Raw genomic sequence first — 25,297 nt, 5'->3', positions numbered from 1 at the left:
ATGATGCCAAAACGACTCTTGAGGCTGTATCTCTGCAATGCTTTGACATATTGGCATCAAACTTTGCATGTGTCATTGTTCCCTTATTCTGACCACACCACATCAATTTCGTAACTTTGCCACCTATTGGTCAAAAGTGATAAACCATTAACTTATATTATCAGTGACTCTATATATGATATTTCAGCCATTTTGCCTAATGTTCTTAAACTGTATAATTGTTCATTGATGCAGTTGGTCTGACACTGTCAGACTACAATGCATTTTTCAGCCTTTTGCCTAAAATCATCTTAAAACGTGATTAATTGCTCATTGCTCCAGTTGATCTGACACTGCCAGCCATTTTGGCATGTCTTGTCTTCTTCTTTGCGCTTGGCCCCGGTATTGCTGCTTGTTATTATTATTCATCTTCTTCTTCTTCTTCTTCCGCCACGAAGTCTATGGCAGCCCATAGAACCGTATGGTAAAAAGTTATGAAATTTGGCACACTAATAGAGGACAGTCTGAAATGTCACCATAGCAAATTTTGAGTCTCTAACTCAATCCCTCTAGCGCCACCATCAGTCCAAAATTAGACTCATGTTTATGCTAATAACTTTTGAACCATAAGGGCTAGAAACGAAATTCTTTTTTCCTCTGATTCCTTGGCTCAAGACGATTCCATTGCACCCTATGACGTCATTTTCCGTCATAAAAATTTTCCCGCCATTTTGAATTTTCCGAAAAACCTACTTTTACGAACTCGTCCTAGACGGTTCATCCGATTTGCACGAAAATAAAACCAGATCATCTTCAGACCATGCTGACAAAAAATCTTGCAAATCAAGTTGATTCGTCAAATCATTTGCGATAAACGCGCAAACAAATTTTACGTAGTGGTTGCAAAAACACTCTTAAGGCAATATCTCCGCAACGCTTTATCGTATTCAAACCAAACTTGGTACATGTCATCACAAGCATTACTTGAGGCAACATACAGCGTTTCGGCGCAGCGCCACCTACTGGTCCGGAGATACGAAAAATTGCAATTTTTGGTTATAACTTCTGAACTGTTTGTCCAAAAATCATAAAAGTGGTCTCGTTACATTCAGGACGGCATGCCGAGTCGTCTGATATTCAATTTTACCATATCGGCCATTTTGGCTGTCGGCCATTTTGAATTTTGTCAAAAAATGCTATATTTTACAAATGCATTAGTATATTGTTACTAAACTCGGTATGTGACTTCCTTGCTATGCCCTGAAGGTACTCAAAAAGTTTTAGGGCAGTGCCACCTTGAGGTCAAAAGATATAACAAACTTGACAAAAATGCTAATAACTTTTGATTAAATTAGCCTAGTATATTGAAACTGGTCATAATAGAGTCATTGGCTCATGCCGATTCAATTGCAACCTATGATGTCATTTTCGGTCATGATAATTTCCCCGCCATTTTTAATTTTACTAAAAACCTACTTTTACGAACTCGTCCTAGACGGTTTGACCGATTCGCACGAAAATTGAACCAGATCATCTTCAGACCATGCTGACAAAAAATCTTGCAAATCAAGTTGATTTGTCAAATCGTTTTCGATAAACGCGCACACAAATTTTGCGTAGCGGTTGCAAAAACACTCATAAGCCTATATCTCCACAACGCTTTATCGTATTCAAACCAATCTTGGTATATGTCATCACAAGCATGACCTGAAGCAACATGCAGCGTTTCGGCGCAGCGCCACCTACTGGTCCGGAGATACAAAAAATGGCTATTTTTGCTTATAACTTTTGAACTGTTTGTCCAAAAATCATGTCTTCCGCACCATGCTTTGAAGGTACTCAAAACGTTTTGGGGCAGTGCCACCTTGTGGTCAGAGGTTATAACAAAATTTACAAACATGCTAATAACTTTTGATTAAATTAGCCTAGTTTAATGAAACTGGTCATAATACAGTCATTGGCTCATGCCGAGAACAGAGATACTAATTTTTCCATATTTGGTCAAACATCCTGTCCTCAATGTTCTTATTTGATCAAAACCTACTTTTTCAAACTCATCCTAGACCGTTTGTCCAATTTCCACCAAAATCGAATCGTATCATCTTCAGACTGTGTCAACAAAAAGTTAGGGATTTTGCATCAATAGATGAAACCGTTTTTGTAAACCGCAGCGACGAAGTTGAGCCATTATGCCAAAATTACTCTTGAGGCTGTATCTCTGCAATGCTTTGACATATTGGCATCAAACTTTGCATGTGTCATTGTTCCCTTATTCTGACCACACCACATCAATTTCGTATCTGTGCCACCTATTGGTCAAAAGTGATAAACCATTAACTTACATTATCAGTGACTCAATATATGATATTTCAGCCATTTTGCCTAATCTTCTTAAACTGTATAATTGTTCATTGTTGCAGTTAGTCTGACACTCTCAGACTACAATGCATTTTCAGCCTTTTGCTTAAAATCATCTTAAAACGTGATTAATTGCTCATTGCTCCAGTTGATCTGACACTGCCAGCCATTTTGGCATGTCTTGTCTTCTTCTTTGCGCTTGGCCCCGGTATTGCTGCTTGCAGCTATATTTAGGGGCCAAGCACCGAAGGTGCGAAGGCACCTATTGAAACCGTTCCCGTTCTTATTATTATTATTCATCTTCTTCTTCTTCTTCCGCCACGAAGTCTATGGCAGCCCATAGAACCGTATGGTAAAAAGTTGTGAAATTTGGCACACTCATAGAGGACAGTCTGAAAAGTCACCATAGCAAATTTGGAGTCTCTAACTCAATCCCTCTAGCGCCACCATCAGTCCAAAATTTGACTCATGTTTATGCTAATAACTTTTGAACCATAAGGGCTAGAAACAAAATTCTTTTTTCCTCTGATTCCTTGGCTCAAGACGATTCGATTGCACCCTATGACGTCATTTTCCGTCATAAAAATTTTCCCGCCATTTTTAATTTTCCGAAAAACCTACTTTTGCGAACTCGTCCTAGACGGTTCATCCGATTTGCACGAAAATTGAACCAGATCATCTTCAGACCATGCTGACAAAAAATCTTGCAAATCAAGTTGATTCGTCAAATCATTTGCGATAAACGCGCAAACAAATTTTACGTAGCGGTTGCAAAAGCACTCTTAAGGCAATATCTCCGCAATGCTTTATCGTATTTAAACCAAACTTGGTACATGTCATCACAAGCATGACTTGAGGCAACATGCAGTGTGTCGGCGCAGCGCCACCTACTGGTCCGGAGATACAAAAAATGGCTGTTTTTGCTTATAACTTTTGAACCGTTTGTCCAAAAATCATAAAAGTGGTCTCGTTAGATTCAGGACGGCATGCCGAGTCGTCTGATATTCAATTTTACCATATCGGCCATTTTGGCTGTCGGCCATTTTGAATTATGTGCTAAAATGCTATATTTTACAAATGCATTAGTGTATTGTTACTAAACTCGGTATGTGACTTCCACTCCATGCCCTGAAGGTACTCAAAAAGTTTTGGGGCAGTGCCACCTTGTGGTCAAAAGTTATAACAAACTTGACAAAAATGCTAATAACTTTTGATTTAATTAGCTTAGTATAATGAAACTGGTCATAATACATTCATTGGCTCATGCCGATTCAATTGCATCCTATAACTTCATTTTCGGTCATGATAATTTCCCCGCCATATTTAATTTTCCAAAAAACCTACTTTTGCGAACTCGTCCTAGACGGTTTGTCCGATTTGCACGAAAATTGAACCAGATCATCTTCAGACCATGCTGACAAAAAATCTTGCAAATCAAGTTGATTCGTCAAATCGTTTTTGATAAACGTGCACACAAATTTTACGTAGCGGTTGCAAAAACAATCATAAGGCTATATCTCCACAATGCTTTATCGTGTTCAATCCAAACTTGGTACATGTCATCACAAGCATGACTTGAGGCAACTTGCAGCGTTTCGGCGCAGCGCCACCTACTGGTCCGGAGATACAAAAAATTGCTATTTTTGCTTATAACTTTTGAACTGTTTGTCCAAAAATCATAAAAGTTGTCTCGTTAGATTCAGGACGGTATTCAGAGTTGTCTGATATTCAATTTTACCATATCGGCCATTTTGGCTCTCGGCCATTTTGAATTATGTGCTAAAATACTATATTTTACAAACGCATTAGTCTATCGTTACGAAACTTGGTATGGGTCTTCCGCACCATGCTTTGAAGGTACTCAAAAAGTTTTGGGGCAGTGCCACCTTGAGGTCAGAGGTTATAACAAAATTTACAAACATGCTAATAACTTTTGATTAAATTAGCCTAGTTTAATGAAACTGGTCATAATACATTTATTGGCTCATGCCGAGAACATAGATACTAATTTTGCCATATTTGGTCAAACATCCTGTCCTCAATGTTCTTATTTGATCAAAACCTACTTTTTCAAACTCATCCTAGACCGTTTATCCAATTTCCACCAAAATCGAATCGGATCATCTTCAGACTATGTCAACAAAAAGTTAGGGATTTTGCATCAATAGATGAAATTGTTTTTGTAAACCGCAGTGACGAAGTTGAGCCATGATGCCAAAATGACTCTTGAGGCTGTATCTCTGCAATGCTTTGACATATTGGCATCAAACTTTGCATGTGTCATTGTTCCCTTATTCTGACTACACCACATCAATTTCGTAACTGTGTCACCTATTGGTCAAAAGTGATAAACCATTAACTTATATTATCAGTGACTCTATATATGATATTTCAGCCATTTTGCCTAATCTTCTTAAACTGTATAATTGTTAATTGTTGCAGTTGGTCTGACACTCTCAGACTACAATGCATTTTTCAGCCTTTTTGCCTAAAATCATCTTAAAACGTGATTAATTGCTTATTGCTCCAGTTGATCTGACACTGCCAGCCATTTTGGCATGTCTTGTCTTCTTCTTTGCGCTTGGCCCCGGTATTGCTGCTTGCAGCTATATTTCATCTTCTTCTTCTTCTTCTTCCGCCACGAAGTCTATGGCAGCCCATAGAACCGTATGGTAAAAAGTTGTGAAATTTGGCACACTAATAGAGGACAGTCTGAAATGTCACCGTAGCAAATTTGGAGTCTCAAACTCAATCCCTCTAGCGCCACCATCAGTCCAAAATTTGACTCATGTTTATGCTAATAACTTTTGAACCATAAGGGCTAGAAACAAAATTCTTTTTTCCTCTGATTCCTTGGCTCAAGACAATTCCATTGCACCCTATGACGTCATTTTCCGTCATAAAAATTTTCCCGCCATTTTGAATTTTCCGAAAAACCTACTTTTACGAACTCGTCCTAGACGGTTCATCCGATTTGCACGAAAATTGAACCAGATCATCTTCAGACCATGCTGACAAAAAATCTTGCAAATCAAGTTGATTCGTCAAATCATTTGCGATAAACGCGCAAACAAATTTTACGTAGCGGTTGCAAAAACACTCTTAAGGCAATATCTCCGCAACGCTTTATCGTATTCAAACCAAACTTGGTACATGTCATTACAAGCATGACTTGAGGCAACATAAAGCGTTTCGGCGCAGCGCCACCTACTGGTCCGGAGATACGAAAAATGGCAATTTTTGCTTATAACTTCTGAACTGTTTGTCCAAAAATCATAAAAGTGGTCTCGTTACATTCAGGACGGCATGCCGAGTCGTCTGATATTCAATTTTACCATATCGGCCATTTTGGCTGTCGGCCATTTTGTATTTTGTCAAAAAATGCTATATTTTACAAATGCATTAGTATATTGTTACTAAACTCGGTATGTGACTTCCTTGCTATGCCCTGAAGGTACTCAAAAAGTTTTGGGGCAGTGCCACCTTGTGGTCAAAAGATATAACAAACTTGACAAAAATGCTAATAACTTTTGATTAAATTAGCCTAGTATATTGAAACTGGTCATAATAGAGTCATTGGCTCATGCCGATTCAATTGCAACCTATGATGTCATTTTCGGTCATGATAATTTCCCCGCCATTTTTAATTTTCCAAAAAACCTACTTTTACGAACTCGTCCTAGACGGTTTGTCCGATTTGCACGAAAATTGAACCAGATCATCTTCAGACCATGCTGACAAAAAATCTTGCAAATCAAGTTGATTTGTCAAATCGTTTTCGATAAACGCGCACACAAATTTTGCGTAGCGGTTGCAAAAACACTCATAAGCCTATATCTCCACAACGCTTTATCGTATTCAAACCAATCTTGGTATATGTCATCACAAGCATGACCTGAAGCAACATGCAGCGTTTCGGCGCAGCGCCACCTGCTGGTCCGGAGATACAAAAAATGGCTGTTTTTGCTTATAACTTTTGAACCGTTTGTCCAAAAATCATAAAAGTGGTCTCGTTAGATTCAGGACGGCATGCCAAGTCGTCTGATATTCAATTTTACCATATCGGCCATTTTGGCTGTCGGCCATTTTGAATTATGTGCTAAAATGCTATATTTTACAAATGCATTAGTGTATTGTTACTAAACTCGGTATTTGACTTCCACTCCATGCCCTGAAGGTACTCAAAAAGTTTTGGGGCAGTGCCACCTTGTGGTCAAAAGTTATAACAAACTTGACAAAAATGCTAATAACTTTTGATTTAATTAGCTTAGTATAATGAAACTGGTCATAATACATTCATTGGCTCATGCCGATTCAATTGCATCCTATGACGTCATTTTCGGTCATGATAATTTCCCCGCCATATTTAATTTTCCAAAAAACCTACTTTTGCGAACTCGTCCTAGACGGTTTGTCCGATTTGCACGAAAATTGAACCAGATCATCTTCAGACCATGCTGACAAAAAATCTTGCAAATCAAGTTGATTCGTCAAATCGTTTTTGATAAACGTGCACACAAATTTTACGTAGCGGTTGCAAAAACACTCATAAGGCAATATCTCCACAATGCTTTATCGTGTTCAATCCAAACTTGGTACATGTCATCACAAGCATGACTTGAGGCAACTTGCAGCGTTTCGGCGCAGCGCCACCTACTGGTCCGGAGATACAAAAAATGGCTATTTTTGCTTATAACTTTTGAACTGTTTGTCCAAAAATCATAAAAGTTGTCTCGTTAGATTCAGGACGGTATTCAGAGTTGTCTGATATTCAATTTTACCATATCGGCCATTTTGGCTCTCGGCCATTTTGAATTATGTGCTAAAATACTATATTTTACAAATGCATTAGTCTATCGTTACGAAACTTGGTATGGGTCTTCCGCACCATGCTTTGAAGGTACTCAAAAAGTTTTGGGGCAGTGCCACCTTGTGGTCAGAGGTTATAACAAAATTTACAAACATGCTAATAACTTTTGATTAAATTAGCCTAGTTTAATGAAACTGGTCATAATACATTTATTGGCTCATGCCGAGAACATAGATACTAATTTTGCCATATTTGGTCAAACATCCTGTCCTCAATGTTCTTATTTGATCAAAACCTACTTTTTCAAACTCATCCTAGACCGTTTGTCCAATTTCCACCAAAATCGAATCGTATCATCTTCAGACTATGTCAACAAAAAGTTAGGGATTTTGCATCAATAGATGAAACCGTTTTTGTAAACCGCAGTGACGAAGTTGAGCCATGATGCCAAAATGACTCTTGAGGCTGTATCTCTGCAATGCTTTGACATATTGGCATCAAACTTTGCATGTGTCATTGTTCCCTTATTCTGACTACACCACATCAATTTCGTAACTGTGCTACCTATTGGTCAAAAGTGATAAACCATTAACTTATATTATCAGTGACTCTATATATGATATTTCAGCCATTTTGCCTAATCTTCTTAAACTGTATAATTGTTAATTGTTGCAGTTGGTCTGACACTCTTAGACTACAATGCATTTTTCAGCCTTTTGCCTAAAATCATCTTAAAACGTGATTAATTGCTCATTGCTCCAGTTGATCTGACACTGCCAGCCATTTTGGCATGTCTTGTCTTCTTCTTTGCGCTTGGCCCCGGTATTGCTGCTTGCAGCTATATTTATTATTATTATTCATCTTCTTCTTCTTCTTCTTCCGCCGCGAAGTCTATGGCAGCCCATAGAACCGTATGGTAAAAAGTTGTGAAATTTGGCACACTAATAGAGGACAGTCTGAAATGTCACCGTAGCAAATTTGGAGTCTCAAACTCAATCCCTCTAGCGCCACCATCAGTCCAAAATTTGACTCATGTTTATGCTAATAACTTTTGAACCATAAGGGCTAGAAACGAAATTCTTTTTTCCTCTGATTCCTTGGCTCAAGACAATTCGATTGCACCCTATGACGTCATTTTCCGTCATAATAATTTTCCCGCCATTTTTAATTAACCGAAAAACCTACTTTTGCGAACTCGTCCTAGACGGTTCATCCGATTTGCACGAAAATTGAACCAGATCATCTTCAGACCATGCTGACAAAAAATCTTGCAAATCAAGTTGATTCGTCAAATTATTTGCGATAAACGCGCAAACAAATTTTACGTAGCGGTTGCAAAAGCACTCTTAAGGCAATATCTCCGCAACGCTTTATCGTATTCAAACCAAACTTGGTACATGTCATCACAAGCATGACTTGAGGCAACTTGCAGCGTTTCGGCGCAGCGCCACCTACTGGTCCAGAGATGCAAAAAATTGATATTTTTGCTTATAACTTTTGAACCGTTTGTCCAAAAATCATAAAAGTTGTCTCGTTAGATTCAGGACAGTATTCAGAGTTGTCTGATATTCAATTTTACCATATCGGCCATTTTGGCTCTCGGCCATTTTGAATTATGTGCTAAAATACTATATTTTACAAAGGCATTAGTCTATCGTTACGAAACTTGGTATGGGTCTTCCGCACCATGCTTTGAAGGTACTCAAAAAGTTTTGGGGTAGTGCCACCTTGTGGTCAAAGATTATAACAAAATGTACAAAAATGCTAATAACTTTTGATTAAATTAGCCTAGTTTAATGAAACGGGTCAAAATACAATTATTGGCTCATGCCAAGAATATAGATACTAATTTTGCCATATTTGGTCAAACATACTGTCCTCAATGTTCCTCAAATCTACTTTTTCAAACTCATCCTAGACCGGTTGTCCAATTTCCACCAAAATCGAATCGTATCATCTTCAGACTTTGTCAACAAAAAGTTAGGGATTTTGCATCAATAGATGAAACCGTTTTTGTAAACTGCAGTGACGAAGTTGAGGCATGATGCCAAAATGACTCTTGAGGCTGTATCTCTGAAATGCTTTGACATATTGGCATCAAACTTTGCATGTGTCATTGTTCCCTTATTCTGACCACACCACATCAATTTTGTAACTGTGCCACCTATTGGTCAAAAGTGATAAACCATTAACTTATATTATCAGTGAATCTTTATATAATATATCAGCCATTTTGCCTAAAATCATCTTAAAACGTGATTAATTGCTCATTGCTCCAGTTGATCTGACACTGCCAGCCATTTTGGCATGTCTTGTCTTCTTCTTTGCGCTTGGCCCCGGTATTGCTGCTTGCAGCTATATTTATTATTATTCATCTTCTTCTTCTTCTTCTTCCGCCACGAAGTCTATGGCAGCCCATAGAACCGTATGGTAAAAAGTTGTGAAATTTGGCACACTCATAGAGGGCAGTCTGAAATGTCACCGTAGCAAATTTGGAGTCTCAAACTCAATCCCTCTAGCGCCACCATCAGTCCAAAATTTGACTCATGTTTATGCTAATAACTTTTGAACCATAAGGGTTAGAAACAAAATTCTTTTTTCCTCTGATTCCTTGGCTCAAGACGATTCGATTGCACCCTATGACGTCATTTTCCGTCATAAAAATTTTCCCGCCATTTTGAATTTTCCCAAAAACCTACTTTTACGAACTCGTCCTAGACGGTTCATCCGATTTGCACGAAAATTGATCCAGATCATCTTCAGACCATGCTGACAAAAAATCTTGCAAATCAAGTTGATTCGTCAAATCGTTTGCGATAAACGCGCAAACAAATTTTACGTAGCGGTTGCAAAAACACTCTTAAGGCAATATCTCCGCAACGCTTTATCGTATTCAAACCAAACTTGGTACATGTCATCACAAGCATGACTTGAGGCAACATACAGCGTTTCGGTGCAGCGCCACCTACTGGTCTGGAGATACGAAAAATTGCTATTTTTGCTTATAACTTCTGAACTGTTTGTCCAAAAATCATAAAAGTGGTCTCGTTACATTCAGGACGGCATGCCGAGTCGTCTGATATTCAATTTTACCATATCGGCCATTTTGGCTGTCGGCCATTTTGAATTTTGTCAAAAAATGCTATATTTTACAAATGCATTAGTATATTGTTACTAAACTCGGTATGTGACTTCCTTGCTATGCCCTGAAGGTACTCAAAAAGTTTTAGGGCAGTGCCACCTTGTGGTCAAAAGATATAACAAACTTGACAAAAATGCTAATAACTTTTGATTAAATTAGCCTAGTATATTGAAACTGGTCATAATAGAGTCATTGGCTCATGCCGATTCAATTGCAACCTATGATGTAATTTTCGGTCATGATAATTTCCCCGCCATTTTTAATTTTCCAAAAAACCTACTTTTACGAACTCGTCCTAGACGGTTTGTCCGATTTGCACGAAAATTGAACCAGATCATCTTCAGACCATGCTGACAAAAAATCTTGCAAATCAAGTTGATTTGTCAAATCGTTTTCGATAAACGCGCACACAAATTTTGCGTAGCGGTTGCAAAAACACTCATAAGCCTATATCTCCACAACGCTTTATCGTATTCAAACCAATCTTGGTATATGTCATCACAAGCATGACCTGAAGCAACATGCAGCGTTTCGGCGCAGCGCCACCTACTGGTCCGGAGATACAAAAAATGGCTATTTTTGCTTATAACTTTTGAACTGTTTGTCCAAAAATCATGTCTTCCGCACCATGCTTTGAAGGTACTCAAAACGTTTTGGGGCAGTGCCACCTTGTGGTCAGAGGTTATAACAAAATTTACAAACATGCTAATAACTTTTGATTAAATTAGCCTAGTTTAATGAAACTGGTCATAATACAGTCATTGGCTCATGCCGAGAACAGAGATACTAATTTTTCCATATTTGGTCAAACATCCTGTCCTCAATGTTCTTATTTGATCAAAACCTACTTTTTCAAACTCATCCTAGACCGTTTGTCCAATTTCCACCAAAATCGAATCGTATCATCTTCAGACTGTGTCAACAAAAAGTTAGGGATTTTGCATCAATAGATGAAACCGTTTTTGTAAACCGCAACGACGAAGTTGAGCCATTATGCCAAAATTACTCTTGAGGCTGTATCTCTGCAATGCTTTGACATATTGGCATCAAACTTTGCATGTGTCATTGTTCCCTTATTCTGACCACACCACATCAATTTCGTATCTGTGCCACCTATTGGTCAAAAGTGATAAACCATTAACTTACATTATCAGTGACTCAATATATGATATTGCAGCCATTTTGCCTAATCTTCTTAAACTGTATAATTGTTCATTGCTCCAGTTGATCTGACACTGCCAGCCATTTTGGCATGTCTTGTCTTCTTCTTTGCGCTTGGCCCCGGTATTGCTGCTTGCAGCTATATTTATTATTATTCATCTTCTTCTTCTTCTTCTTCCGCCACGAAGTCTATGGCAGCCCATAGAACCGTATGGTAAAAAGTTGTGAAATTTGGCACACTCATAGAGGGCAGTCTGAAATGTCACCGTAGCAAATTTGGAGTCTCAAACTCAATCCCTCTAGCGCCACCATCAGTCCAAAATTTGACTCATGTTTATGCTAATAACTTTTGAACCATAAGGGTTAGAAACAAAATTCTTTTTTCCTCTGATTCCTTGGCTCAAGACGATTCGATTGCACCCTATGACGTCATTTTCCGTCATAAAAATTTTCCCGCCATTTTGAATTTTCCGAAAAACCTACTTTTACGAACTCGTCCTAGACGGTTCATCCGATTTGCACGAAAATTGAACCAGATCATCTTCAGACCATGCTGACCAAAAATCTTGCAAATCAAGTTGATTTGTCAAATCATTTGCGATAAACGCGCAAACAAATTTTACGTAGCGTCTGCAAAAACACACTTAAGGCAATATCTCCGCAACGCTTTATCGTATTCAAACCAAACTTGGTACATGTCATCACAAGCATGACTTGAGGCAACATACAGCGTTTCGCCGCAGCGCCACCTACTGGTCCGGAGATACGAAAAATTGCTATTTTTGCTTATAACTTCTGAACCGTTTGTCCAAAAATCATAAAAGTGGTCTCGTTACATTCAGGACGGCATGCCGAGTCGTCTCATATTCAATTTTACCATATCGGCCATTTTGGCTGTCGGCCATTTTGAATTTTGTCAAAAAATGCTATATTTTACAAATGCATTAGTGTATTGTTACTAAACTCGGTATGTGACTTCCATGCTATGCCCTGAAGGTACTCAAAAAGTTTTAGGGCAGTGCCACCTTGTGGTCAAAAGATATAACAAACTTGACAAAAATGCTAATAACTTTTGATTAAATTAGCCTAGTATATTGAAACTGGTCATAATAGAGTCATTGGCTCATGCCGATTCAATTGCAACCTATGATGTCATTTTCGGTCATGATAATTTCCCCGCCATTTTTAATTTTCCAAAAAACCTACTTTTGCGAACTCGTCCTAGACGGTTTGTCCGATTTGCACAGAAATTGAACCATATCATCTTCAGACCATGCTGACAAAAAATCTTGCAAATCAAGTTGATTTGTCAAATCGTTTTCGAAAAACGCGCACACAAATTTTGCGTAGCGGTTGCAAAAACACTCATAAGCCTATATCTCCACAACGCTTTATCGTATTCAAACCAATCTTGGTACATGTCATCACAAGCATGACCTGAGGCAACATGCAGCGTTTCGGCGCAGCGCCACCTACTGGTCCGGAGATACAAAAAATGGCTATTTTTGCTTATAACTTCTGAACTGTTTGTCCAAAATTCATGTCTTCCGCACCATGCTTTGAAGGTACTCAAAAAGTTTTTGGGCAGTGCCACCTTGTGGTCAGAGGTTATAACAAAATTTACAAACATGCTAATAACTTTTGATTAAATTAGCCTAGTTTAATGAAACTGGTCATAATACAGTCATTGGCTCATGCCGAGAACATAGATACTAATTTTGCCATATTTGGTCAAACATCCTGTCCTCAATGTTCTTATTTGATCAAAACCTACTTTTTCAAACTCATCCTAGACCGTTTGTCCAATTTCCACCAAAATCGAATCGTATCATCTTCAGACTGTGTCAACAAAAAGTTAGGAATTTTGCATCAATAGATGAAACCGTTTTTGTAAACCGCAGTGACGAAGTTGAGCCATGATGCCAAAATGACTCTTGAGGCTGTATCTCTGCAATGCTTTGACATATTGGCATCAAACTTTGCATGTGTCATTGTTCTCTTATTCTGACCACACCACATACATTTCGTAACTGTGCCACCTATTGGTCAAAAGTGATAAACCATTAACTTATATTATCAGTGACTCTATATATGATATTTCAGCCATTTTGCCTAATCTTCTTAAACTGTATAATTGTTCATTGCTGCAGCTGGTCTGACACTCTCAGACTACAATGCATTTTCAGCCTTTTGCCTAAAATCATCTTAAAACATGATTAATTTCTCATTGCTGCAGTTGATCTGACACTGCCAGCCATTTTGGCATGTCTTGTCTTCTTCTTTGCGCTTGGCCCCGGTATTGCTGCTTGCAGCTATATTTCATCTTCTTCTTCTTCTTCTTCTTCTTCTTCCGCCACGAAGTCTATGGCAGCCCATAGAACCGTATGGTAAAAAGTTGTGAAATTTGGCACACTAATAGAGGACAGTCTGAAATGTCACCGTAGCAAATTTGGAGTCTCAAACTCAATCCCTCTAGCGCCACCATCAGTCCAAAATTTGACTCATGTTTATGCTAATAACTTTTGAACCATAAGGGCTAGAAACAAAATTCTTTTTTCCTCTGATTCCTTGGCTCAGGACAATTCGATTGCACCCTATGACGTCATTTTCCGCCATGATAATTTTCCCGCCATTTTTAATTAACCGAAAAACCTACTTTTGCGAACTCGTCCTAGACGGTTCATCCGATTTGCACGAAAATTGAACCAGATCATCTTCAGACCATGCTGACAAAAAATCTTGCAAATCAAGTTGATTCGTCAAATCATTTGCGATAAACGCGCAAACAAATTTTACGTAGCGGTTGCAAAAACACTCTTAAGGCAATATCTCCACAACGCTTTATCTTGTTCAAACCAAACTTGGTACATCTCATCACAAGCATGACTTGAGGCAACATACAGCGTTTCGGCGCAGCGCCACCTACTGGTCCGGAGATACGAAAAATTGCAATTTTTGCTTATAACTTCTGAACTGTTTGTCCAAAAATCATAAAAGTGGTCTCGTTACATTCAGGACGGCATGCCGAGTCGTCTGATATTCAATTTTACCATATCGGCCATTTTGCTTGTCGGCCATTTTGAATTTTGTCAAAAAATGCTATATTTTACAAATGCATTAGTGTATTGTTACTAAACTCGGTATGTGACTTCCATGCCATGCCCTGAAGGTACTCAAAAAGTTTTAGGGCAGTGCCACCTTGTGGTCAAAAGATATAACAAACTTGACAAAAATGCTAATAACTTTTGATTAAATTAGCCTAGTATATTGAAACTGGTCATAATAGAGTCATTGGCTCATGCCGATTCAATTGCAACCTATGATGTCATTTTCGGTCATGATAATTTCCCCGCCATTTTTAATTTTCCAAAAAACCTACTTTTACGAACTCGTCCTAGACGGTTTGTCCGATTTGCACGAAAATTGAACCAGATCATCTTCAGACCATGCTGACAAAAAATCTTGCAAATCAAGTTCATTTGTCAAATCGTTTTCGATAAACGCGCACACAAATTTTGCGTAGCGGTTGCAAAAACACTCATAAGCCTATATCTCCACAACGCTTTATCGTATTCAAACCAATCTTGGTATATGTCATCACAAGCATGACCTGAAGCAACATGCAGCGTTTCGGCGCAGCGCCACCTACTGGTCCGGAGATACAAAAAATGGCTATTTTTGCTTATAACTTTTGAACTGTTTGTCCAAAAATCATGTCTTCCGCACCATGCTTTGAAGGTACTCAAAACGTTTTGGGGCAGTGCCACCTTGTGGTCAGAGGTTATAACAAAATTTACAAACATGCTAATAACTTTTGATTAAATTAGCCTAGTTTAATGAAACTGGTCATAATACAGTCATTGGCTCATGCCGAGAACAGAGATACTAATTTTTCCATATTTGGTCAAACATCCTGTCCTCAATGTTCTTATTTGATCAAAACCTACTTTTTCAAACTCATCCTAGACCGTTTGTCCAATTTCCACCAAAATCGAATCGTATCATCTTCAGACTGTGTCAACAAAAAGTTAGGGATTTTGCATCAATAGATGAAACCGTTTTTGTAAACCGCAGTGACGAAGTTGAGCCATTATGCCAAAATTACTCTTGAGGCTGTATCTCTGCAATGCTTTGACATATTGGCATCAAACTTTGCATGTGTCATTGTTCCCTTATTCTGACCACACCACATCAATTTCGTATCTGTGCCACCTATTGGTCAAAAGTGATAAACCATTAACTTACATTATCAGTGACTCAATATATGATATTTCAGCCATTTTGCCTAATCTTCTTAAACTGTATAATTGTTCATTGTTGCAGTTGGTCTGACACTCTCAGACTACAATGCATTTTCAGCCTTTTGCTTAAAATCATCTTAAAACGTGATTAATTGCTCATTGCTCCAGTTGATCTGACACTGCCAGCCATTTTGGCATGTCTTGTCTTCTTCTTTGCGCTTGGCCCCGGTATTGCTGCTTGCAGCTATATTTATTATTCATCTTCTTCTTCTTCTTCTTCTTCCGCCACGAAGTCTATGGCAGCCCATAGAACCGTATGGTAAAAAGTTGTGAAATTTGGCACACTAATAGAGGACAGTCTGAAATGTCACCGTAGCAAATTTGGAGTCTCAAACTCAATCCCTCTAGCGCCACCATCAGTCCAAAATTTGACTCATGTTTATGCTAATTACTTTTGAACCATAAGGGCTAGAAACAAAATTCTTTTTTCCTCTGATTCCTTGGCTCAAGACGATTCCATTGCACCCTATGACGTCATTTTCCGTCATAAAAATTTTCCCGCCATTTTGAATTTTCCGAAAAACCTACTTTTACGAACTCGTCCTAGACGGTTCATCCGATTTGCACGAAAATTGAACCAAATCATCTTCAGACCATGCTGACAAAAAATCTTGCAAATCAAGTTGATTCGTCAAATCATTTGCGATAAACGTGCAAACAAATTTTACGTAGCGGTTGCAAAAACACACTTAAGGCAATATCTCCACAACACTTTATCGTATTCAAACCAAACTTGGTATATGTCATCACAAGCATGACTTGAGGGAACATACAGCGTTTCGGCGCAGCGCCACCTACTGGTCCGGAGATACGAAAAATTGCTATTTTTGCTTATAACTTCTGAACTGTTTGTCCAAAAATCATAAAAGTGGTCTCGTTACATTCAGGACGGCATGCCGAGTCGTCTGATATTCAATTTTACCATATCGGCCATTTTGGCTGTCGGCCATTTTGAATTTTGTCAAAAAATGCTATATTTTACAAATGCATTAGTATATTCTTACTAAACTCGGTATGTGACTTCCATGCTATGCCCTGAAGGTACTCAAAAAGTTTTAGGACAGTGCCACCTTGTGGTCAAAAGATATAACAAGCTTGACAAAAATGCTAATAACTTTTGATTAAATTAGCCTAGTATATTGAAACTGGTCATAATAGAGTCATTGGCTCATGCCGATTCAATTGCAACCTATGAAGTCATTTTCGGTCATGATAATTTCCCCGCCATTTTTAATTTTCCAAAAAACCTACTTTTGCGAACTCGTCCTAGACGGTTTGTCCGATTTGCACAGAAATTGAACCATATCATCTTCAGACCAAGCTGACAAAAAATCTTGCAAATCAAGTTGATTTGTCAAATCGTTTTCGATAAACGCGCACACAAATTTTGCGTAGCGGTTGCAAAAACACTCATAAGCCTATATCTCCACAACGCTTTATCGTATTCAAACCAATCTTGGTATATGTCATCACAAGCATGACCTGAAGCAACATGCAGCGTTTCGGCGCAGCGCCACCTACTGGTCCGGAGATACAAAAAATGGCTATTTTTGCTTATAACTTTTGAACTGTTTGTCCAAAAATTCATGTCTTCCGCACCATGCTTTGAAGGTACTCAAAACGTTTTGGGGCAGTGCCACCTTGTGGTCAGAGGTTATAACAAAATTTACAAACATGCTAATAACTTTTGATTAAATTAGCCTAGTTTAATGAAACTGGTCATAATACAGTCATTGGCTCATGCCGAGAACATAGATACTAATTTTGCCATATTTGGTCAAACATCCTGTCCTCAATGTTCTTATTTGATCAAAACCTACTTTTTCAAACTCATCCTAGACCGTTTGTCCAATTTCCACCAAAATCGAATCGTATCATCTTCAGACTGTGTCAACAAAAAGTTAGGGATTTTGCATCAATAGATGAAACCGTTTTTGTAAACCGCAGCGACGAAGTTGAGCCATTATGCCAAAATGACTCTTGAGGCTGTATCTCTGCAATGCTTTGACATATTGGCATCAAACTTTGCATGTCTCATTGTTCCCTTATTCTGACCACACCACATCAATTTCGTATCTGTGCCAGCTATTGGTCAAAAGTGATAAACCATTAACTTACATTATCAGTGACTCAATATATGATTTTTCAGCCATTTTGCCTAATCTTCTTAAACTGTATAATTGTTAATTGTTGCAGTTGGTCTGACACTCTCAGACTACAATGCATTTTCAGCCTTTTGCTTAAAATCATCTTAAAACGTGATTAATTGCTCATTGCTCCAGTTGATCAGACACTGCCAGCCATTTTGGCATGTCTTGTCTTCTTCTTTGCGCTTGGCCCCGGTATTGCTGCTTGCAGCTATATTTCATCTTCTTCTTCTTCTTCTTCCGCCACGAAGTCTATGGCAGCCCATAGAACCGTATGGTAAAAAGTTGTGAAATTTGGCACACTAATAGAGGACAGTCTGAAATGTCACCGTAGCAAATTTGGAGTCTCAAACTCAATCCCTCTAGCGCCACCATCAGTCCAAAATTTGACTCATGTTTATGCTAATAACTTTTGAACCATAAGGGCTAGAAACAAAATTCTTTTTTCCTCTGATTCCTTGGCTCAAGGCGATTCGATTGCACCCTATGACGTCATTTTCCGTCATAAAAATTTTCCCGCCATTTTTAATTTTCCGAAAAACCTACTTTTACGAACTCGTCCTAGACGGTTCATCCGATTTGCACGAAAATTGATCCAGATCATCTTCAGACCATGCTGACAAAAAATCTTGCAAATCAAGTTGATTCGTCAAATCATTTGCGATAAACTCGCAAACAAATTTTACGTAGCGGTTGCAAAAACACACTTAAGGCAATATCTCCGCAACGCTTTATCGTATTGAAACCAAACTTGGTACATGTCATCACAAGCATGACTTGAGGCAACATACAGCGTTTCGGCGCAGCGCCACCTACTGGTCCGGAGATACGAAAAATAGCTATTTTTGCTTATAACTTCTGAACTGTTTGTCCAAAAATCATAAAAAAGGTCTCGTTACATTCAGGACGGCATGCCGAGTCGTCTGATATTCAATTTTACCATATCGGCCATTTTGGCTGTCGGCCATTTTGAATTTTGTCAAAAAATGCTATATTTTACAAATGCATTAGTATATTGTTACTAAACTCGGTATGTGACTTCCATGCTATGCCCTGAAGGTACTCAAAAAGTTTTAGGGCAGTGCCACCTTGTGGTCAAAATATATAACAAACTTGACAAAAATGCTAATAACTTTTGATTAAATTAGCCTAGTATATTGAAACTGGTCATAATAGAGTCATTGGCTCATGCCGATTCAATTGCAACCTATGATGTCATTTTCGGTCATGATAATTTCCCCGCCATTTTTAATTTTCCAAAAAACCTACTTTTGCGAACTCGTCCTAGACGGTTTGTCCGATTTGCACAGAAATTGAACCATATCATCTTCAGACCATGTTGACAAAAAATCTTGCAAATCAAGTTGATTTGTCAAATCGTTTTCGATAAACGCGCACACAAATTTTGCGTAGCGGTTGCAAAAACACTCATAAGCCTATATCTCCACAACGCTTTATCGTATTCAAACCAATCTTGGTATATGTCATCACAAGCATGACCTGAAGCAACATGCAGCGTTTCGGCGCAGCGACACCTACTGGTCCGGAGATACAAAAAATGGCTATTTTTGCTTATAACTTTTGAACTGTTTGTCCAAAAATGATAAAAGTGGTCTCGTTAGATTCAAGACGGCATGCCGAGTCGTCTGATATTCAATTTTACCATATCGGCCATTTTGGCTGTCGGCCATTGTGAAATTTTGGCAAAAAATGCTATTTTTTACAAATGCATTAGTGTATTGTTACTAAACTCGGTATGTGACTTCCACGCCATGCCCTGAAAGTACTCAAAATGTTTTGGGGCAGTGCCACCTTGTGGTCAAAAGTTATAACAAACTTGACAAAAATGCTAATAACTTTTGATTAAATTAGCCTAGTTTATTGAAACTGGTCATAATACAGTTATTGGCTCATGCCGAGCACATAGATACCAATTTTGCCATATTTGGCAAACTTTCTTGTCCTCCATCTTGTTATTTGCTAAAAACCTACTTTTGCAAACTCATCCTAGACAGTTCGTCCAATTTGCACAAAAATTTAACCAGATCATCTTCAGACGATGCTGAAAAAAAAACTTAGAAATCATGTTGATTCGTCGAATCGTTTTCGATAAACGCGTGGACAAATTTTACGTAGCAGTTGCAAACATACACTTAAGGATATATCTCTGCAACGCTTTATCGTATTCAAACCAATCTTGGTACATGTCATCACAAGGATGACTTGAGGCAACATGCAGCGTTTCGGAGCAGCGCCACCTACTGGTCCGGAGATACAAAAAAATTATATTTTTTCTTATAACTTTTGAACCATTTGTCCAAAAATCATAAAAGTGGTCTCGTTAGATTCAGGACGGCATGCCGAGTTGTCTGATAATTTTGCCATATTTGGTCAAACATCTTGTCCTCAATGTTCTTATTTGATCAAAACCTACTTTTTCAAACTCATCCTAGACCGTTTGTCCAAAATCGAATCGTATCATCTTCAGACTATGTCAACAAAAAGTTAGGAATTTTGCATCAATAGATGAAACCGTTTTTGTAAACCGCAGTGACGAAGTTGAGCCATGATGCCAAAATGACTCTTGAGGCTGTATCTCTGCAATGCTTTGACATATTGGCATCAAACTTTGCATGTGTCATTGTTCCCTTATTCTGACCACACCACATACATTTTGTAACTGTGCCACCTATTGGTCAAAAGTGATAAACCATTAACTTATATTATCAGTGACTCTATATATGATATTTCAGCCATTTTGCCTAATCTTCTTAAACTGTATAATTGTTCATTGCTGCAGTTGGTCTAACACTCTCAGACTACAATGCATTTTCAGCCTTTTGCCTAAAATCATCTTAAAACGTGATTAATTTCTCATTGCTGCAGTTGATCTGACACTGCCAGCCATTTTGGCATGTCTTGTCTTCTTCTTTGCGCTTGGCCCCGGTATTGCTGCTTGCAGCTATATTTATATATTTTTTCGGTCCCTCCCATAATTATACACAGATTCATGTATACATCAATCCATTTTGAACTGGCCATGCCATTTGAACACACTTGTAATTTCAACACATTCAAAATGAATAAAAATGATTTTATTGTATAACTTGCACTGCTCTTTCCTTCATCTCCAATGGGCTACGGTCTGTCTGGTAGGCGTTTAGGGCAGGGGTTTTCAAACTGGGATCCTCCAGAAGGTTCTAAGGGGTCCCCAGAAAATTTCAGAGAACAAAACGACAAGGCAAAAATGGATAAAGTCTACCGAACATTCTAACTGTTTCAGTTCTAAATGTTTCTCTCCTTTCTTGCCATATACATACTTTCCAGAATTGTATATGTTTGTTTTTGTATTTTTCTATTGAGTTTTTCTCACTATAGTCCCATTCATCTTGCTCACTGGGGTTGTAAAGCAGAATTCTTAACGCAGTACGAATGCTGCTTACATACATTTATTGTGAAACTTGCGTATACAAATATTTTTTTAATTGAAAATGTTATTCTTCATGTTTATACATCCAACATTAAGTATAGCCGAATTAAGTTTGGAAACAATACGTTGTATTTATAATGTCACACTTACTGTTTATCTAACAGTTTAAATGTTTTTTTCATACATAAAAATATATAGATGGATTTTAGGAAGGGGGTCCATCATTAAAGTTCACCATATTTGGGGTCCTTGGCATCATAAAGTTTGAAAACCCCTGGTTTTGGGCATTCTGCAGGGAGTAGGGGTTCAGGCAGACAGGCTCAAGTCCTGGATGAAGAGTCGCGCACTGTGGCTCTTCAGAAAGCTCTCCACATCTATTCTGAACCTGTTGGAGTATCTGTTATAAGGTGTTTTAGTGCTAGAGATCTAATACTCTACTAGTTGTGTATTCATATTTTCAATGTTCATTGTGGAAGATACATTTGTTTATCTTTACATACAGCATTAATGTCTTTGCAGCAGACATTCTCATCTGTGGGCATTGTCCTGCATTCTCCACAGTTTAATTCACAGTGTGACTAAAGACATTGCCATCCATTTGAGTTGTCAATTCTATATTATGAACAATCGTACAGAAAATGTATCTGAACAATTTAGTGCATATTCTGTTTTTCAGCTTGTGTGTTGCAATGATGGTATTTAGCTATTCAAACTAAAGCAGTCAGAAGACCATCCACATTGCCACATAGAACGTTGTTCTTTGGATATAGAGTACAGATGAGGTTGTGCATTTGTACTGGGTTATCAGCGAGTCATTTTTTTTATGACAATATAGCCTACATCAGTTGACATAATTTGTTATAGACTATAAATGTGCCAAGTTATGCCAAAATTAATTTTCATTTGCTTTTCTTGTGTGAGGACCATTTAAGCAAGGGTAATTTATACTGCAAATTACCCACCAAAACAACGGATGTGTTGAACAACAGAGGCCTATAATGCATAATTCAGGCCCAACGAGTCCCTAACACTCGTGTTCTGTTTTAAACAATTCAAGAACTAATTTACAATAATTGCAAAGTTGTAAATGCCTGTGTTGATGTAACTGATGAGAAAAAAGAGACTGATAGACTGATCAGAAGAGAGTTGCACCAGAAGACTGATGTTTTTTTATTCACATTTATCATAACCATCGTGCTGCTTTAAAAATATGTTTTAGTATGTTTTAAGTTTGTCAAATAGCTACTTAGTAAATAATTTCCAGTAACACTTTATTACAGTGTCATTGTTACATATGTAACATGCAGTTACTGTAGTAATAACGTTAACACTTTACAATAACGTTTATTTAATATTACTCAGTACTTGCATGTATACTTAAACTGTAACAAATACACCTTAAAAAAGTTTACACTTTTTTAAGGTGTCATTGTTACAGTGTAATTATATTTTATTACCGAGTAATATTAATTAAATACATGTACTTACTATAGGGTTAAGGTAGGATTATGTTTGGTTTGGTTGAGGGTTAGTTGCATGTAATTATGCATAATTTACAGTTATGGTAAGTACATGTAACATATGTAACATGGACACTGTAAAATAAAGTGTTATCAAATAAAGTGTAACCTAATTTTCTTGTGGAATTGAAAGATGAAATCAGGATGTTTTCTCGTAACTGATGCTTTTATAAAAACAACCTGTTTAATCACCCTATGACACACCAGATGTTACATGTGATCTGACATTGTAAAATCAAACTAACTATTATCAAATGACTGTCAACTAAATTCCAAGCCATAACAATGGGGAACGTATTTAAGTGCAAACCAATAACAAGAATGAAAACGTGGTTTAGATTAACTAGAAAAATATGTTTATTTTGAAAGGAACCATGAAACACATTACAACTATTATACGCAAACAACGTTCTGAACATATTTTCACAACAAACATCGATAACAGACTTACAGTTTCACATGAACAAGAAAGTGTGAGAGAGAGTCCGTAGGTTTACATTCTGCTCGTCTTCGATGTGTTTCTTTGAGGGCAGTATTGGCGCGTGTGCGCCCAGTCTCCGGTGGCGAAGCAGAAAGGGCACACATAGCTCCGCAGGATCGGGCAGAGAGTGCGTCCGTCTCGGGCTTTCAGTCTATGACTCGTGTACACCTCTTCACTCTCTCCGTTTTTTAGGCAGAAGCCGCAGGTGTCACGACGGTGATCCCGGCTGGAGGAGGAGACAGTGGTACTGGAGGCGCTACTTGAAGAGCCGGTGCTCATGAATCGCTCCGCGGGAGTCACACGTCCAGTTACGGCTTGCCTTTCGTCGCGATGCTCCTCCAGCAGTTGCGACAGAGTCTTGTGGAGATTCATGTAGTCCCGCCACATGAGGAAACTGCCGTCAGCTGCGGGGATGGTGTTTTCGCGCTCGGTGAGAGACGGCTGCATCATGTCCAGTGTCAGTCAGTCAGGTGTGTGTCACCCATGACAGCCGGTCAGTATTTATAGGAGAATCGTCTAAAGACTCCAGACAGGAATGCGGTCTGTCTGGGGCACTGAACACCTGTCCAATTTGCGTGAACAACTTTAACTCTTGCTTGACCGAGGTCCTCGCAAGGTCAACGGGTCAAGCTCGAGCTTTGGTTTATTATGTTGTATCAATTAGCGGCACGTGCCGGACAGAGTGCACGCGTGTCTGTCTGCCTTCAAACATTGTAACATTTTCAGGGCCGTGATCAGACATTTTGGGGCGCAGGTGCTCAAGTGATAAAAAAGGACAGTCTTCTCAAAAATAATATGCCTACATCAAAAATAAAGTTTTAAAACCTTTAAATTAGGCTACTTTCATGGTTATTTTTCATAGTCATTAATATGTCTTTTGTTGGCATTATGCTGGAATTAAATGAGCAAAATCAATGTCGTGCATTACTGAGAAACTACCAGAGGCGGACAGTAGTGAAGTATTTTTACTTTCTACTCAAGTATATTTTTCAAGTATATGTACTTTATCAGTTTTTCTTTGGAAAAAATTACATTCCAAAGCATAATGTCATACTTTTACTGTACTACATTTCATAAATAAAAGTTTTTTTAATACCTTTAATACTTAATTACATTAAAAATGCAATATTTTCTTACTAGTACTCAAGTAAAACTTTGAATTACTTTTACTTGAGTTTTCCAAAGAAAAACTGATAAAGTATACTTTTACTTGAGTAAAAGTAATAAAGTACTACATTTTTAATGTAATTAAGTATTACATTATATTCAATAGAAAATGTAGTGCAGTAAAAAGTACAATATTACACTTTGGAATGTTTTCCAAAGAAAAACATTCTGATAAAGTACAGACACTTGAAAAATCTCTGTCCACCTCTGAAAATTACTATTATTATACTACTATTATAGATGTGTTTACACTGCAACTACAGTTGCAGGAATAATGTTATGAAATTAGTGTTTTAACAAAGAACGTCACCGCTGGTGTTAATCAACAACAGGCAGGACCTATATCTTTTTGATATTATTTGTTATGCTGTGTAAACACATTGTTTTGTTACATATCCTTACAACATTTAAGATGAATATTAATTATATATGTTGACTAGATGTGTTCACTACCTGTCTAGCGATGTGTGTTATTGTTAATGCAGACATATAATAAAATACTGTTTGTCTTTTCAAATCTTCAATTGCGTGTCATTATATTTATTGAGCTGGCTCGTGTATTTTATGTTTCGCACTTCAGAAATGTGATGTAATTTCCGATAAGGGAGCACAGTGAGCATTGATGCTCCCTGGTTTTTGCGGTGCATTTTGGGATTCAGGGAGTGAACATTCCAGTGAACTGGAAGGATTTTGCGATTAAAACAGCTCTTAAAATGGCTGACTCCCTGATCAGTGACAACTAGGGAGCTGATTGAGACAAAATTGATTGATTGAGCAAAATCAGACAATGTTGTGCTAAAA

General features: G+C 38.0%; 2 protein-coding genes across 3 annotated transcripts in view; one reads left to right on the top strand and one right to left on the bottom strand.

Annotated features, from left to right (window-relative positions):
- LOC307124563 (uncharacterized protein) overlaps nt 1-25,018 on the top strand; it is a 60,889-nt gene extending 35,871 nt beyond the window's left edge. For both annotated transcript variants that reach the window (XR_013816275.1, XR_013816276.1), the window contains exon 13: nt 23,522-25,018. The gene's annotated coding sequence lies outside the window, so the exon portion shown is untranslated. The remainder of the gene's footprint in view (nt 1-23,521) is intronic.
- Nucleotides 23,342-23,779, bottom strand: nanos2 (nanos homolog 2; the record flags this gene model as incomplete). The annotated part of the gene is made up of 1 exon (XM_079815246.1): nt 23,342-23,779. One exon carries the CDS (start codon nt 23,777-23,779, stop codon nt 23,342-23,344), a length of 438 nt encoding a protein of 145 aa, XP_079671372.1.
- Nucleotides 25,019-25,297: the final 279 nt, after the last annotated feature.

This window comes from Gobio gobio (genome assembly GCF_949357685.1).
Source record: "Gobio gobio genome assembly, chromosome: 4".
Classification (NCBI taxonomy): Eukaryota; Metazoa; Chordata; class Actinopteri; order Cypriniformes; family Gobionidae; genus Gobio; species Gobio gobio.
The sequence above is the reverse complement of the archived record's forward strand: the minus strand, read 5'-3'. Positions and strand labels throughout refer to the sequence as shown.